Here is a 16675-nt window from a genome sequence, read left to right on the forward strand (position 1 = left end):
TGGGTTTGTTTGTTTAAGAAAAAAAATTAAAGGGTTGTCTTGTACTTTCTGAAAAGCTACAAGAATTTTTTTATACATTCGGTCTTTTTTTAATAATTGAAAGAGGGAAACATTTTAAGGAAAAATTGAACCTATAACTTAGACACTTTATGTCAAGTGTTTATACTATTTGAATTGCAGCTTATTGATAATTTATTTGATATTTTATGCCAAGGTTGAGAGGATGAATAAATCGTTTGTTCATTGAGACAGAATGTTAATATATTTCATAATTAGATAATTGCCATGATTTAATTGTTATAATAATTTATAACATATTTTACGAGAAAACGCGGCTCATGTTTGGAGGGGAAATTGGTTTTGATAAGTTTGTAGGTCAATTAGGTTAAGTTCATCATCACGGTTAGCTGCTGAAATGGATTAGGAGTAGAGCACCCAATACCCAGTAAGATGAGATGGTTCATTAGATAACAACAAATATAAACAAGCAAATCCAAGCCTCTTCAGATCAGATCTAGTGGGATCTATAGTCACCGTTAGACGCAGACTGCTGGGAGACGAAAGCAGAATGCCTGGAAGGTGACAGTTTAATGTGAAGAGAAGTGGATGGGGAAAGACCCAATATGCTAGTTCCCTATTCAATCCCTTCTCTATATTTAGTGTTTTAGAGCAAAATGTAAGGAGCTCGGTAAGCAGATAAGTTGATTAAGGGAGCAACTACCGGCCAGTAAGCTTCTGTTTTAATTTGGCTACAGCCTTATCGGCAAATCAAGAGAAAGGCCACTGCTTTTATGCCTTCTCTTGGTACAATATAGCCTACAATGAATTTTTACACACAAGAAGAAAAATCTACACTAAACGAGTGAAGCCGCCGCTTGCTCCTCATTAACACCAACATATATAGACATTATTTGAAATCCCTAGCTGTTTTCACTTTTGAAACATCTCAGCCGCACATCTTTACTATCTTTTTTTTTTGCCAAAAGGTAGATAGATAAATGAAGAAAAAGTCGCAATACAAGCACCACCCGAATTAATGGTGTAAACGCCTAAGGAATCTAAATCTAGCCTTAGCTTCCTGCGCCATCTGATGCGCTTCTTTATTACACCTTCTATTAATATATCTAAAGGAAGTTGACCTAAAGAACGGCTTAAGGTGCCAAATATCTTGACAGGTTCCCCAGTTAACTGCTGTGGCACAGACGCCCGAGTTTATCGCCTGGGAAACCAGAATGGCGTCGCCTTCAAAAGACACTGACTTCCAGTTCATATTAATACACCAGTTCATTACCTCTCGAAGTGCTAAAAATTCAAGTATCCCCGGGTCCCAAATGAAATTGAAGATAGCCGAGAACTTCCCTATGATTTGGCCTGAATTGCAGAAGGCAACACCAGCAACAGATCCAAACTTGAAGCACTTGTCGGTGCCTGCATCGTACGTAACCCGGATCTCTTGCTGAGTGCTAGAAGGGGCTCCTCTGGCGTAGGGACATTGAGCATTGGGATCTGGGATAGTCAACTTCCTCGCATCTTCTAGGCAATTCTGAGCAGTTACAAATTCATCTCTGGACCTAAGTGCTATTTGTACCGTATCCTCCACCGACCAATGTTGTTCCTTGAATAGACGAGAATTTCTAGCTTTCCAAATCGCCCAGAGCAGAAAGCAGAATAAATTCTGAGCCGATCCAGATTCATCCAATGCATTCAACTCGTCCATGACTATGCACCAAGCTTGGGGGAATGGAAAATTTTCCCTTGCACTTGTCTGGTAAGATAGAGGTGAAATAAACCAGACACGCCTGGCACAGTCACAGTTGAAGAAAAGATGAGAAAGGGTTTCTGGCTGGCCACAGACCAGGCAAGCCAAATTACATTGCAGTCTGTGATTAAGGTTGTCTGCATTTGGAAGGCCATTCTGCAGTGCTCTCCAAATGAAGATCTTAATTTTGTTAGGAACATTGAGTTTCCAGAGCGCCAACCATCTTTTCCTGGATAACGGATTAGAGGTTTGGCCCACCTCTGCCCTTCCTGGGGGATACTTGGACGTGTAGTACCCAGATTTTGCCGTATACACACCAGAGGGGTGATGGTGCCATATTACTCTATCAGTGTTATTATAGAGGGAGACAGGCATGGCCAGAATAAGAGATGCATCTTCCTCCACAAAGAGCTTGTTTACCAGATCCGCATTCCAAGTCTTAACGAATCGATGTAATAAGCCACACACCATCAAGGGTACACTATCAGGATGGATTCCTTCTCTCAATCTTGGTTTGAAGGGGAATTGGGATGGTATCCAGGGGTCATCCATGGTTCTAATTCCTGTCCCTGAGTTCACCTGCCATCTACAGCCGCTTTTCAACGTTTTTAGACCATAGAATAAGCTCTGCCAGCCCCATGATGCTGAAGTCCTGTTGCGAGCCTCCCAGATTGAGGAGTTATGGAAATATTTAGCTTTCAGGACTTGGAATAAAAGGGAGTCCTGGTTATTTAGGATTCTCCACATCTGTTTGGCTAGGAGAGCCTGATTAAAGCACCTGAAGTCCTTGAATCCTAGACCTCCCTCCCACTTGCTTTTGGACATTTTCTCCCAAGAGACCCAACACACACCCTTATTAGTGTCACTTCTACCCCACCAGAACTGAGACATCAAACTATTGATCCTGTCACAAAGAGCAAATGGAAGCTTGAAACACATCATAGAGTATATAGGGATTGCTGAGATTACTGCTTTAAGGAGAGTTTCTTTCCCTGCAAGGGAAAGCATTTTTTCCTTCCAACCCACCAATTTCTGCTGGATTTTCCGGATAATTTCTCCAAAGGATTCCTTCTTGGATCTAAGGATAAAAGGGGGGAGGCCAAGATAAATACTTTCACTACTAATGTTTTGGACCTGAAGCATAGCTGAGAGAGCATTTCTGGTGCTTCCATCCGTATTAGCGCTGTAGAAGACCGCTGATTTATTGAAGTTTATCAATTGACCACTGGCTTTACCATATCTGGAAAGCAGCTCCCTCAACGCTGAAACCGGTTCGTAAGCTGCCTCCGTGAAAATGATAGAGTCGTCAGCGAAGAAAAGGTGGCTGATGGCAGGACTCTGTCTAGAGATTCGAAGACCAGATATTGTAGCATTGGCAACAGCTCTCTGGATATTGTGGGCGAGCCCTTCTGCACACAAGACAAATAGGAGCGGAGATAAGGGGTCTCCTTGCCTCAGGCCCCTGGAAGGAGTGAAATAGTCACATGCCTGACCATTGATCATGACCGAATATGTCACTGAGGTTACACATTCTTTTATCCATTGACAGAAAATTGGATGGAAACCCCATGCTTTTAGAATTGCAAACAGGAACGGCCATTCGATTCTGTCATACGCTTTGCTGATGTCTAGTTTTAATGCCATGTATTTCTTTTGACCTTTCACCCTTTTCTTGAGATAATGAATCATTTCATGTGCTAATAAGATGTTATCAGCTATAGACCTGCCTTTGATGAACGCATTTTGAGACTGACTCATGATGCATGGGAGCAGCTGTTGGAGACGATGGGTAAGAATCTTGGAAATGATTTTGTAATAGACTGAGCACAAGCTTATTGGTCTATAATCTTTAACCTCTTGAGGTTGGTGGATTTTAGGAATGAGAGCTATCAGAGTGTGGTTCAAACTTTTCAGGATTTTCCCCCCTCTAAAGAATTCCTGAATCGAGTAAGTGACTTGAGGCCCAACGACTGACCAGTACTTCTGAAAAAAGAAGCTCGTAAAACCGTCTGAACCAGGCGCCTTAGAGGGGTTGATAGAGAAAGCTGCTCCTCTAATTTCTTCTCTTGTAATATCCATAATCAGGGAAGAGTTCATTGCTTCTGAAACTCTCGGGGCAAATCCTGTAAGGAATCCACTGATGTCAGTTGGGTGGGAGGTCCTAAAGATGTCCTTGAAGTATTCTGTTATGGTTCCAATAATTTGGGGCTCGTTTGTTGTCCATTGGCCACCTATCGATCTGATTCCTTTAATCTGGTTCCTTTTGTGTCTCTGCTTAGTCGAAGCATGGAAATACTTGGTATTTCTGTCACCCATCTGAAGCCAGTTTTGTCTGGACTTCTGTGCCCAGTGCATTTCTTCCTCCACTGTAGCAACCACCAACTCATGCTCTAGATTTCTAATGTGATCCCAATTGATGTCCACAAGCTCACCCATTTTAGCTTCTTGGATTAACCGATGAATTTGCTGCATTTTAATTCTGGAGTTTGTGGTTTCGGCAGCTTTCCAATTAAATAATCTATGTCTGATATTCCTGAGCTTTTTGTGGATTTGGAACATGCTGCTGCCTCCCAGAGTTTGTGACCATTCTTCTGAGACTATGGAACCAACCTCTGCATTATTGCCCCACCTGCTATCAAAAAAGAATTTCCTCGATTTCTTTGCCTTTACAGGGGTTGGCTGGACTAATATAGGTCTATGGTCTGACCCGAGGTCTTCAAGGTTCTCTACCACAGAATGGGGAAAGAGATTGCTCCAGTTCGAGTTCCCCAGACATCTGTCTAACCTTACACGGATCATATTTGGGTAGTTCCTTCTGTTAGTCCAGGTAAATAAGGGGCCTGATGATCCAAGGTCCGTGAGATCCATATGGTGAATAAACTCTACAAAATCTGCATGAGCTCTATGGTCAAAAGGATTTCCTCCTTCTTTCTCTTCTGGCGTTAGGTAATCATTAAAGTCCCCCATGCAGAGCAGATTGTTATGAAAGGCAGGTTTTATATCTTTGATCAACTGAAATTGGAGCTTCCTGTCCTGAGGTATTGAGCTAAAGTGGCAGAAGAGGATATCAAAGCTGGGTTCATGCAAAGGAGCAATGGAACACACTAAATGAAATTTGCTATACTGCTGCACTGTAAGGTTGATGTCCTTTTTCCAAAACACACATAATCCACCAGATATGCCCACCGGCTCCACAGTAAACAGTTCAGTATATCCACAACGATGCACTATTTTATTTACTTTAATATTTTTATTTTTGGTCTCCATAATGAAGACTATTTCAGGGGAATACTTAATACATAGATTTTTTAGGCTGTTTGCTGTCAAGGTGTTCCCAATCCCTTGACAGTTCCAGCTGAGAATGATCATTTTCTTCCTTGAGGCCCTTCAAGGTTGGCCTCTTCACCTTTAGCACTCTTCCCAGCAGTCTGAACCAGACCTTCCTCTTGCTTCTGGATGACACCACCCTCCTTGACAAATGGTGATTTGTTTTTCGGTTCATTCCATGGTTTCTGGGTTAGCATAGCCACTTTGAATCCATTATCCTCGTGTTGATGAGGGAATTCAGTCGTTCCCAGCTTGCGTTTGCCTTTGGTTTTGATGGAAGGGGCCTGCGCCATTGTCGGATTTGCAGAGGAGCTGATGGCTTGGTTTCTTTGAATCTTCTTCCAGGTTCTAGCTACAACAGCTTTCGAGATTTGTTTAACACAAGCTTTCTCTTTCGGAGATTGAAAATCCTTGATAGAGGTTGGCATAGGGAACGTGGTGGGGTTTATTTCACCACAAGCTCCACTTGATTTTCCATAGGGATATCTCTGGGATCAGCCACACCAGTGATCTTTTTTTGAACCTGGGGAGTTAATTGGTTTAGGATGCCTTTGGGGAGCCTCATGTTCTGATGGGTCGTCTGGTGCAACAGTTTCTGTGGGTTAGGAGTGATCTCTGAAATGTGTGTTGCTGTTGTCCTCGTGTGAATGAGCGGATGAATATCAGTAGGCTCCATGTTGGTGAGTTCTGAAAAGCTTGCTTGTAGGAAATTTGAGACGTGAGGGTCCTGGGGGATCTGAAAATCTGTGACATTATTGAAATAATCAGCATTCATATATAGGTCAGTATTCACAAACTCCTGATCTGTGAAAGGCTCCAGCTGGTTCCCATTCAAGCCAGTGTTGAAGACTCCAGCATTGTTGGCCAGTTCCTGTTGCAGCTCCTGGATTCGGCGTTTGGCCTCGATGACCTGGGCTAGCTCTCTGGCACGAACCATGGGAGATGCCCTCATGAACAATCCATATCTGTACTTACCCACGAAAGCAGTGCCAGCTTGCTCCTCCATATTTTTAGTGTCACAAAAGTTTCTGTTATGCCCTAACATTCCGCAATAGAAGCATATGTCTGGGAGCTTCTCATATCTGAATTTTATCCACACTTTCTTTCCATCTGCAACCACATTATTGAAACCAGCCAAGAAGGGGTCAGTCACTGATACCTCTGCTCTAAGACGAAGGAGTTGCTGTCTCCAGAGAGGCGCAAAAGGGTCCATATCTAGCTCAAGGAACCTGTGAAATAGGCCAGCAATCAATAGACCATTCTCTTCGTTGATCTGGTTTGGAGGCAGGCCCTTCATCTGGATCCAGAATGGGGAAGTTGTAAAGTCCACGTCAGACATAGGGATGTCACTTGGCCATTCCTTCACATTGACGAGTTGGCTATGAATGCACCAGGGTCTCTCTTCCAGGACCATGTCATAGTCCTCTTGGGTAGAAAGACGAAGAGAGAACATATTCATGTCATGCTTTGCCATCGCAAATTCCCCCCTCAACTTCCATTTGTCTTGAATGTCACTCTTAACTGTGGTAATACTGAAGATCTTCTTGGAAATCACTTTGAGTGCCAGCATCCATCTCTTCCCTCCTGAATGTGACTCTGCTTTGACATGAAGAATCAAGGACGGTTCGGTGATTTTGAGTTGCACAGTTTGGTTAATCATTTCTGAGACTGGGCTCTTCTGCGTCGGACTCCGAAAGGCGGGGCTGTTTCCAGTTGGCTGTTGTCTAGATGAGGAGGCCTCACCTCTGCTGACCAACAAAGGGGCATTAATATCAATCATGTGGAACATGTGATTTCCATTCAACGTCCCCCCTTGAGTCTGGGATCCATCCTCCTGGAAAAGCTTCTGCTTGCCTTTCCCATAACAGTGCCGCTCTTGAGATTGAGCTACTACATTATAATCAGGTTCTCTGATCACCAATGGACCAATAGGCCGAGGGCTGGTAAAGTTCTGTCCCGATATCACCTGGGTGTCCACATCTTCTTCAAGCACCGGGGTTAAGCTGATTTTCTTGGTGGTTGGTTTCTTCTTCCGAGGAATGGAGGTGTTTGTGCGCTTCGGGTCTGCCATAAGAAGGAGCAGGAGCACCAGGAGTTTTAGACAATGCAAGGGTGGGTTTTGCTCCTTAAGGGATTGAGAGTATGAAATTTTTTCTGTGGAGAGCGGAGCCCTTTTATATGCTTTTGGATTAGGGAAATCCATGGGGGATATGAACCGAATACAGGTATTGCAGACTCGAGCACCACAAAGCAATTTCAGAAGGAGAGAGCAAATTACACGAAATAGGAAATTAGGGCTTTGAGAGTAGGAATAATCAGAGCATTAATTCACCCTGGAACCATTTAATTGGTGGGATTTTAATCATTAGAATTGGGAATTACAAGCAAAACAGCTTGCTGCGCACGCGAATTTGGGGAGAAGGAACTGAGCAATGAAAATCCCTAATTCTTCATGCAAGTCTAGGATTAGAAGATATAGTTACTAATTACAGCAATAACTGCGCCGTTAGGGGTACAAGGATTTGGGTAAAACATAATCATTACCATGCAGATATAGCAAAGGGGATACGGAATAAAGATTAGGTTATAAGGCTACTCAAACGTAGTGTTGAGAGGAAGAAGGAGAGACTCTCTCTCTAGAAGACTTTTTTTGATTTAATTTGCACATCTTTACTATCGCTCACTCCTTATGCGTGGCCTGCGCCTCCATACCCTACTCTAATCAATTCCTAATTGGGCCTTATGGGCTCTCATGCTAATTATATTAGAGAAAATTAGGGAAAACACTCCATTTTTGAAAATAATTGTAAATATTACCTCACCAAAAAAAAAGATATGGAAAATACTTCCCGTTTTTATTTTATTTCTGTTTTTACTCTGACGTGGCTTTTTTTAATATAACTACCTGGTTTATTTATGTTTTTACTCCCTCTCTTTTATAACTCATTTTTATACTCTCATAGCAGTTACTGCTCCTCTTCTTCTTCTTCTTCTTCTTCTTCTTCTTCTTCTTCTTCTTCTTTTTTTTTTTTTCTTTTTCTTCTTTTTTTTTTCTCTTTTTTCTCTTTATCTTTTTTTTTCGTCGTTCTCCAATCCTTCACCGATCTGCCGTCTTCGCCGCCAATCCGCTGCTCTTCTATGTTAAATTTTAGCAATTTTTTTCTTAACTCGTGGTGATTATTACGAGTTATTTTAACGCTCAGATCTGAAAAAACTGCTCTTCAATTTTTTCGGTTTTAGATCTAAAAAATCTGCATAAATAACAATTTTATGATAAAAAAAATAATTTTCTGCAGAAATAACGATTTTTTTTGCAGAAAACAGCGTCTGATTATCATATCGTTATCACTATGACGTTATCATATCATTATCATAACACTGCAGCGAAAAACGATTTTTTATTAAGAAAAGTGCTTGATTATCATTTCGGTATCACTACGTTAACATATCTATATCATTAACGTTATCATATCAATATTATAATATTATACGGTTATGATAATAATATGATAAGATTATGATAATAGTATAATAAAGTTATGATATAGTTATGATAAAGTACGTCATGATAATGTTATGATAATATTTTTAGATACTGTTATGATAAAGTATATTGTGATAATGTTATGATAAGTTTATGATAAAAAAATTACGATATAGTTATGATAAAAGTACGTTATGATAATATTATGATAATAGTATGATATAGTTATGATAAAAGATAAATAATGTTATGATAACAATATGATAAAATTGATGATAATAATATGATACCGTTTGATAATAATATGATAAGGTATAATAAAATGTTATGATAAAATACGTTATGATAATATACTATTATGATAAAGTAGGTCATGATAATGTTATGATAATATACTGTTATGATAAAGTACGTCATGATAATGTTATGATAATATAGTGTTATGACAAAGTACGTCATGATAATGTTATGATAACAGTATGATAATCAAATATTATTTTTCATAGATTTTTTTTATTTTCTGCAGTATTATGATAACGGCGTGATAACATAGTGATAATGATATGATAATCAGACATTGTTTTTCCACAAAAAATCGTTTTTTTACATATTATGATAATAGTATGATATAGTTATGATAAAAGATAAATAATATTATGATAACAATATGATAAATTTGATGATAATAATATGATACCGTTTGATAATAATATGATAAGGTATAATAAAATGTTATGATAAAATACGTTATGATAATATTATGATAATATACTATTATGATAAAGTAGGTCATGATAATGTTATGATAATATACTGTTATGATAAAGTACGTCATGATAATGTTATGATAATATAGTGTTATGACAAAGTACGTCATGATAATGTTATGATAGCAGTATGATAATCAAACATTATTTTTCATAGATTTTTTTTATTTTCTGCAGTATTATGATAACGGCGTGATAATGATATGATAATCAGACACTGTTTTTCCACAGAAAATCGTTTTTTTGCAGAAAATTATTTTTTTTCAGATGAAAATCGTTTTTTTCTACAGATTTTTAGATCTGAAAACTAAAAAATTGTAAGATCGATATTTTTTAGGCCTGTAAGTTAAAATAAACCATAAAAATTACAGAATCGATAATTTAAATCTCAAATAATAGTGGAACGATGGCGGGGCGATGGCGGAGGCGACGGCGGAGCGATGGCGGGACGATGGCGGAGGCGATGGCGGAGCGATGTCGGAGGCGACGGCAGAGGCGATGGGGAGAAATAATGAAGAAGGAGAGAATAAAAAGAGAGAGAGAGAGAGAGAGAGAGAGAGAGAGAGAGAGAGAGAGAGAGAGAGAGAGAGTTATATGAGAGTAAAATTCTGAATATTTTCACACGCAGAGTACACAAATAATTAGACAAAAATCATGAGGTATTTTTAATATCTTTTCTACACTGAGGTAATATTTCATATTATTTTCTTATTTTAGGTAAACACCTAATAAGCCCATTATATTATTTCTATTTTTATATGAGGAAATGACGTTGTATGCTCTTATTTTGCTAGACTTTGCAAAAATATTCTCATAGAGTGTAAATATACAAGCGCGCCTTTCTTGGCTCTTTCTTTTTAAAATTACGCCTTTTCTTAACATCTTTTTTGTGTTTTTGTTTTGGCCAATCACCTTAAAAACTATCGACCTTTCATTTTTTTTTTCAATAACACTCTGACCTTACAATTTCGTCAATTACACCCTATTTCGTATTTTTTACGTTTCAATAGCACCCTAATTTAAAAAAAATAGATGATTTTACTATTATAAGGATTAAATTTTATAAAACAAATAAATTTAAGGGTCATTTTATACTTTTTTCTACTTGGACAAATTCTAATAAGTTCCTTAACTTAAAAAATTTTCAAATAAATCCTAAATAAAATAATTAATTAAATACATATATAATTAATTATTTAATTCAAAATTAAATAAATATTTAAAACGGAATCCGCCATCCCCGCCGGCCGCCGCTCTCCGGTCTCTACCGGAGACGAGCTGGTCGTCTTCCATGGAAGACGACCAGCTCGTCTGCCATAGAAGACCAGATCTGCTGGTCTTCAATGGAAGACCAGCAGATCTGGTCTTCCCCATGGAAGACGAGCACCGGTCTTCCATGGAAGACGAGATCGTCTTCCTTGAGGAAGACCAGATCTGCTAGTCTTCCCCATGGAAGACGAGCACCGGTCTTCCATGGAAGACCGGTGACGGAGTTTAAATGGACGGGGTGACGGAAAGCGGCGGCGGGTCCAAAGGGAGGCGGTGATTTTTTATTTAATTTATTTATTTATATATTTTTTGTTATATAGAAGAGGGTTTATATGTATAATTTAAAATATCATTTCACATTTAGAGTTTTTTAAAAATATGAAGAATTTGTTTTGAACTTTATCCAAATAAAAAGAGTTCAATTTAATATTTTAGGGTGCTATTGAAACATAAAAGCACAAAATCGGGTGCAATTGACGAAATTATAAGGTGGGGGTGTTATTGAAAAAAAATGAAAGGTCGGTAGTTTTTGAGGTGATTAGCCTTTTGTTTTTACTTTTTCTTTTTAACAATAGAAAAGATAAAATACAAACAGAATAGATTAGAGATTGGGATGAGCCCAAAGAGCAAACGGGCCTTTGCTGCTTGAGCTAAATCATGGGTTCCTCTGTTGTCGATTTAAGTAGCAATTTGCCCCCTCAACTTATAAACAATGGGTAATTAATACATAAATTAACTTTGTGGGCAAATTAGTCATGAACTTGCTAATTATGGGCAATTAGCCCCATTTTGAAAAATTAGCTTAATATTTGATGGGACAAATTGCCAATTGAGGGACAAATAACTTACAAGTTTAGGGGATAAATTGCCAAAATGGGGGCTAATTGTCCATAATATGCAAGTTCATGACTAATTTGCCCACAAAGTTAATTTATGTGTTAATTGCCTATTGCTTACAAGTTGAGGGGGCAAATTGCTACTTAAGTCCTCTGTTGTCTGTTCTATGAATGTGGCAAAAGCTGTTGTTATCGAAGGATTTAGCGAGATACTAGATATCTTAACAGATATTCCCATTATCAATTGAGGAAAACTTTCCTGAATTAATGGAGTGGAATACCAGAATAGCGTCACCTTCAAAACGAACACTTCTCCAATTGTTATTGAGACTCCAAATCATTGCTTCCATAAGTGCTAGAAATTTCATAATACCTAGGTTCCAAATATTTTTGAAAAATGGCCGTAAACTGCCCTATCTTTTGCCCAGATCTGTCTTTTGCCACTCCAGCCAAGGAGCTGAATTTTAGCTGGGAAAAGGTGCCAGCATCGTACTGAATGATAACTAAATGCCTTGAAGAGTTCTCCAAGTTGTCTTGGCCAGTATCATTTATGGGAATACACTGGCTCTTAAGACTAGCTGAACCCAATTCCAACTTCTCTTAAGCTACTTCAAATTCCTGGCTGAATATGAGAGCATTAGCTACTACTTTCACTACAAACCAAATGTTTTCCTTAAAGATGACAGCATTTTTGGCTTTCCACAAGGACCAGAGTAAATAGCAAAAGAGGACGGTGCTTGTAAGGGAACCATCTAAGGAATTAAGGTCTTCCATGATTGAAGTCCATATATGACTGAAGTGAGACTCAGGAAGCAGCCTTGTGTTCAAGGATAAGGGAGACTGGAACCACACACGTCTAACAAAATCACAAAAGAAGAATAGATGGCCTCTGGTTTCCTGAGCACCACATCTAGGGCAAGCCATGTTCCCTTGAATTCTAATATTGAGGTTTTCTGCAATAGGAAGACCATTGACTCAAATTCTTCAAAGAAAGACCATTGACTAAAATTCTCTTATATTACATCATACATCCACCATGTATATTTTTATCTTATTCATTTTAATATTACCAAATCAATATTGATTCTTATTTCTTTTGTGTGCTAACTTTTTTATTACCATGTATACTTTTTTGTGTTAGTATACGTATTTTTTTCGACTTCCAACTCAGTAAAATTGTCCCGGAAAATAATCGGTATATCGATTTGCCGAAAGTGCAAAGTTCATTACCGACATTGTCAAGAAGCTAATTGTTTAGATTACCCACTATACTTATATCATTAATGAGGGGATAATGTGCAATTCAGGTCCACTATATATTCCCTGGGTCTCCACCATTGGCGCTTCTTCTTCAGGAATCTCAATAGCAATCAAACTGAAATAATTTATCTACGTTTAGTACATCAAATTCAGATGATATACTTCTAACTTCATGTCACTCAATTTGTGATGTTTTGCATAAGAGGATTGCTATGTTTGAACATTGTCGGATATCAAGTCAAAGGTTATATAATCAATTGATATATCATTGTGGCTAAGATTTCACTACGGAAGCAATACCCACGACGTTGCATTATTTGTGCATTTCCACGATGATTACTTTCCCTAGTTTGCCATGTCTAGGTTACAATTATGTTAGTTGATCTACATGTGAAGATGTCCTAGCTCTCTCAGACTCGGTTATCTTTAAAGCAGTATCACCTTTAACTTTAATTGGAATACATTGTGGGTAATTGATTATGTAGGTCACTCAACTTACATATTGTATCAAAATGATCACTGAACTAAAAGACGCTACAAAATGATCATCAAACTTTATTTTTTTATAACACAGGGAAGTCACTTAATGAATTCCGGTCAATTTTATCTTACGTGGCAGCCGGACCGTCCAGCTCATTGCTGACATGAAAAATTCAATTAAAAATAAATAAAAAAAATTTCCAACTCAGCCTCACATGGCATCCTCATTATACATAAATCCCCAATTTACTTACAAACTAACCTAATTTTTTTTACCTGGACAAACTAACCTAATTCACCACCTTAAAATCTCTCCCCTTCACTAGACATCAGTTTGCAGATTAACCAAATTTAATGAAGAATTGATTCCAGCAGCGGCAGATGGTAGGGGCGCCCATGGACATAAATCTTCATCGTTCGTAGGAAGAAATTGTCCGTCGTTTGAAAGTCGAACCCATGTCGATCCTTATTGCCGGTTCGTTCTTCGTCCACATGTCGTTCCTTGTTTCTGGTTTGTTGTTCTTGTTCATCCGTAGGAGCTTCTACAGCGGTGATATGATGGTGGCGGCGATTTGCTGGTGCGGTGATGAGCTGTTGCCTGGAGAAGAAAGCATCGTCTCCATTTCTTCAACCTCATTCTCCCACCCACTGAATAAATCTCGGTCAATAACAATACAAAATTTATTTTTCTTGGTCACCCATTTGTGTTTTTTCATTTTCTTGATTCTACATTTCCATACATCCTAATGTTTTGTGGGCAAAAATTCAATGGCTTACAATTCCTCATCAGACCAATTAGTTGAAACATAATACAAAAATGAGAGGGTCCGATGGTGGTTGGAATGAGAGGATGGATGATGGTTTTTTGTGATGTTGATGAAAATGATATTAGTGGGAGAAATAATGGTGATGACTGCTGTTGATGAAGACTGGGGAGTTGAGAAATTGATTTTCTTTTCTATATTAATTGGAAAATTGATTAATTAGATTTTTTTATTTTTTTAATTAAATTTTCCAGGTCAATAATGAGTTGGACGATCCGGCTGCAATGTTGGATAAATTTAACCGGAATTTACTAAATGACTTCCCTGTGTTACAAAAGCAAAGTTTAATGATCAGTTTGTAGCGTTTTTTAGTTCAGTGACCATTTTGATACATATGTAAGTTGAGTGACCTACAAAATCAATTACCCAATATATTATTTTGACCAAAACTTTGTTTATCCGCCTTTGTTCTACTATATTTACAGTTTAGTATGAAATGTAAATGTTCATGAAAAATGTTACTCTCATTCTACTTGATATATGCCTCTTATACTGGCTATACTTGATAGATATTTTTTAAAAAAGAAAAATAGCAACTTATGAGAATGCTATGTTTTGTGAAAACTAATGTGAAGATTTTTTTGGTGAAAAATTATAAATCTTCTTTATGAAAATTTACAAAAAAAAAAGACATAGAAATTTAGAAAAGAACTTTATTGTTTGACAATTTACGAGAAAGGCATGACAATCTTAAGAAGGTTTGGTTATGGCTCGGTTATAAATATATAGATAATTGATGGAGTCTGCCTTCTGAACCGGTGAGTAAGACCTGCAAAACAAGGTAGAAGCTAACCGGACGGTGGTTGTCCGATTAACTCTCCGATGCTAAAGTCAGTTTAGAGCTTTGAGCAGCGTTTAGAGTATATGAATGTAATTGTGATTCTAGGCATACCTCATGCTCCTTTTATAGTAGCCGAATATACCTTGTAGAGTCGTAATAGGTAAGTGAATCCTACTTTGTAGGGATCGAGCTACGTTGTAGGGATTCACTCTGATTTATCGTGATCTACCTTATTCAGACATGAGTCCTATTTAGGAACGTCTTCCTAAATAGTCTCATCTTCCTAAGATAGAGCTTATCTTTCCATGTTTGGAGTTTGTGTCCAAATGGGAATATACTTCCAGATATGGCGATCTATCCGAATCCCGGATTAACGCGCTTTGGGCGGATCCTATGGGATTCGGTCTCTGTCGGTATATTACCGAATCTCAAGGGATTCGGTGCCTTCTTCATATATTTAGGTCTTCATGGGGAGTCCGATATCACCCGAGAATGGATCTCATGTGACTCGGCTCCACTGTATTTATTGTAGGATTCGGTATCCATCATTAGCCCCCCCCCCCCCCCCCCCGCAAGTGAGCTGAAGTGATTGGTATTCATGCCTTAGTAGATTTTATCTCTTTTGGAGCTGAGTCTTTTTATATTCTGGGCGAGTCGATTCGTATATTGGTGAATTGCATTTCTTCTTCGGTAAGATTCTTTCTATTGCCACGTGTTGCTTATCAGCGAAGGGTTGTCTCTGGATGAGGGACAAGTGTCTTCGTGTGCCATTTGTTGCTCATCTATCTCAATTATAGGGTTTCGTCTCTTCAACTTTTTTGCCTTGGATTATATAAGTGTTCATTTTATTTTTCCTTCATTTTTGCTTTTGTTTTCTTCTGCAACTACTCTTATTGTATCTCAGAAAATTCTCATCAAATTTTGGTTGGGTTTCCTTTCTACCTTCAAGATTCCTCGTTTTCGAGTTGCTCCCTACTTTTCTTTTGATCCCGTATATTTTCTTGCAAGGTATTTGCCTTTTCGTTAATTTAATTTCTTGTTTTGAGTTTCTGGATTTCTTTTGCAGTTCTTGCTCTTCTTGTTCTTCTTGTTCTCCTTGTCCCCCCCCCCCCTTTTAAATTTTAAAATGTCGGAAGTGACTGAGGGGCCGAAAGGTGCTCGTGATGAGTTAGAGTATACCCGGAGCTCCTTGTCAAGAGAACAGATAATTAGTTACGCCGAGGAATTTAGTTTTCCGGGTCATACACTATTTTGAGACCTGAAAATCATATCGGACGAATCATAGTACAGATTCGCCTTCCAAGATAGTAATTTTTCATGAACAACTGTTAGCGGGTCTTAGGTTTCCTCTTGAAGCTTTGATCATAGAGGTCTGTCGTAATTTAGGTATTCCTTTAGGTCAGCTTCATCCCAACGCGATTCGCCTCCTTTGTTCTTTTATGCAGTCTTGTAGGGTCCGGGGGCAGGAGCCTACACTTGCTCTTTTTAATTAGTTTTATGTTTTCTCCCGCCGAAAGGGCGAGGAATTTATTTTTGCTGTCGATCGACCGAACCGGTCTCTTTTTAGTCTTCCGTCTTCTTTGAAGGGTTGGACCCCTAATTTTTTCTTGGTTCACAATACTTCTTTTTTTTTTCTTTTTCGCGGAGTTTTACTTCTAGTAAAGTTTCGCTTACTGACGTTCCTGAGTTGACCGATGGGGAGAAGGATTTCGCCTTATCGTTGTTGTCGGATTGTCGTTTTGATAAGCCCAAGTACAACGTTCTTTTAGGGCAATATTTAAGTCACCGTGAAATACTTTTGGCGGGTCTTCCTTTAGAAGGTATTTTTCTATATTTGTTATTATGTTTCTGTTTTGTAGGATGTCAACTTCTCTTAACCATTTGCTTG

General features: G+C 38.4%; 1 protein-coding gene and 1 non-coding gene across 2 annotated transcripts; both read right to left on the bottom strand.

The window, feature by feature from the left end:
* Nucleotides 1-672: 672 nt before the first annotated feature.
* LOC126666408 (small nucleolar RNA snoR109) lies at nucleotides 673-758 on the bottom strand. The gene has a single exon (XR_007637909.1). It is a non-coding gene; the product is annotated as a small nucleolar RNA snoR109 (small nucleolar RNA).
* Nucleotides 759-5531: 4773 nt separating this feature from the next.
* LOC126664241 (uncharacterized) lies at nucleotides 5532-10812 on the bottom strand. Its single transcript, XM_050356525.1, has 3 exons — nucleotides 10725-10812; nucleotides 7492-7546; nucleotides 5532-7383 (listed from the first exon to the last, which is right to left on the bottom strand). Exons 1-3 carry the CDS (start codon nucleotides 10810-10812, stop codon nucleotides 5532-5534), a joined length of 1995 nt encoding a protein of 664 aa, XP_050212482.1.
* Between the last annotated feature and the right edge of the window lie 5863 nt (nucleotides 10813-16675).

This window comes from Mercurialis annua, linkage group LG1-X (assembly GCF_937616625.2).
Source record: "Mercurialis annua linkage group LG1-X, ddMerAnnu1.2, whole genome shotgun sequence".
Classification (NCBI taxonomy): domain Eukaryota; kingdom Viridiplantae; phylum Streptophyta; class Magnoliopsida; order Malpighiales; family Euphorbiaceae; genus Mercurialis; species Mercurialis annua.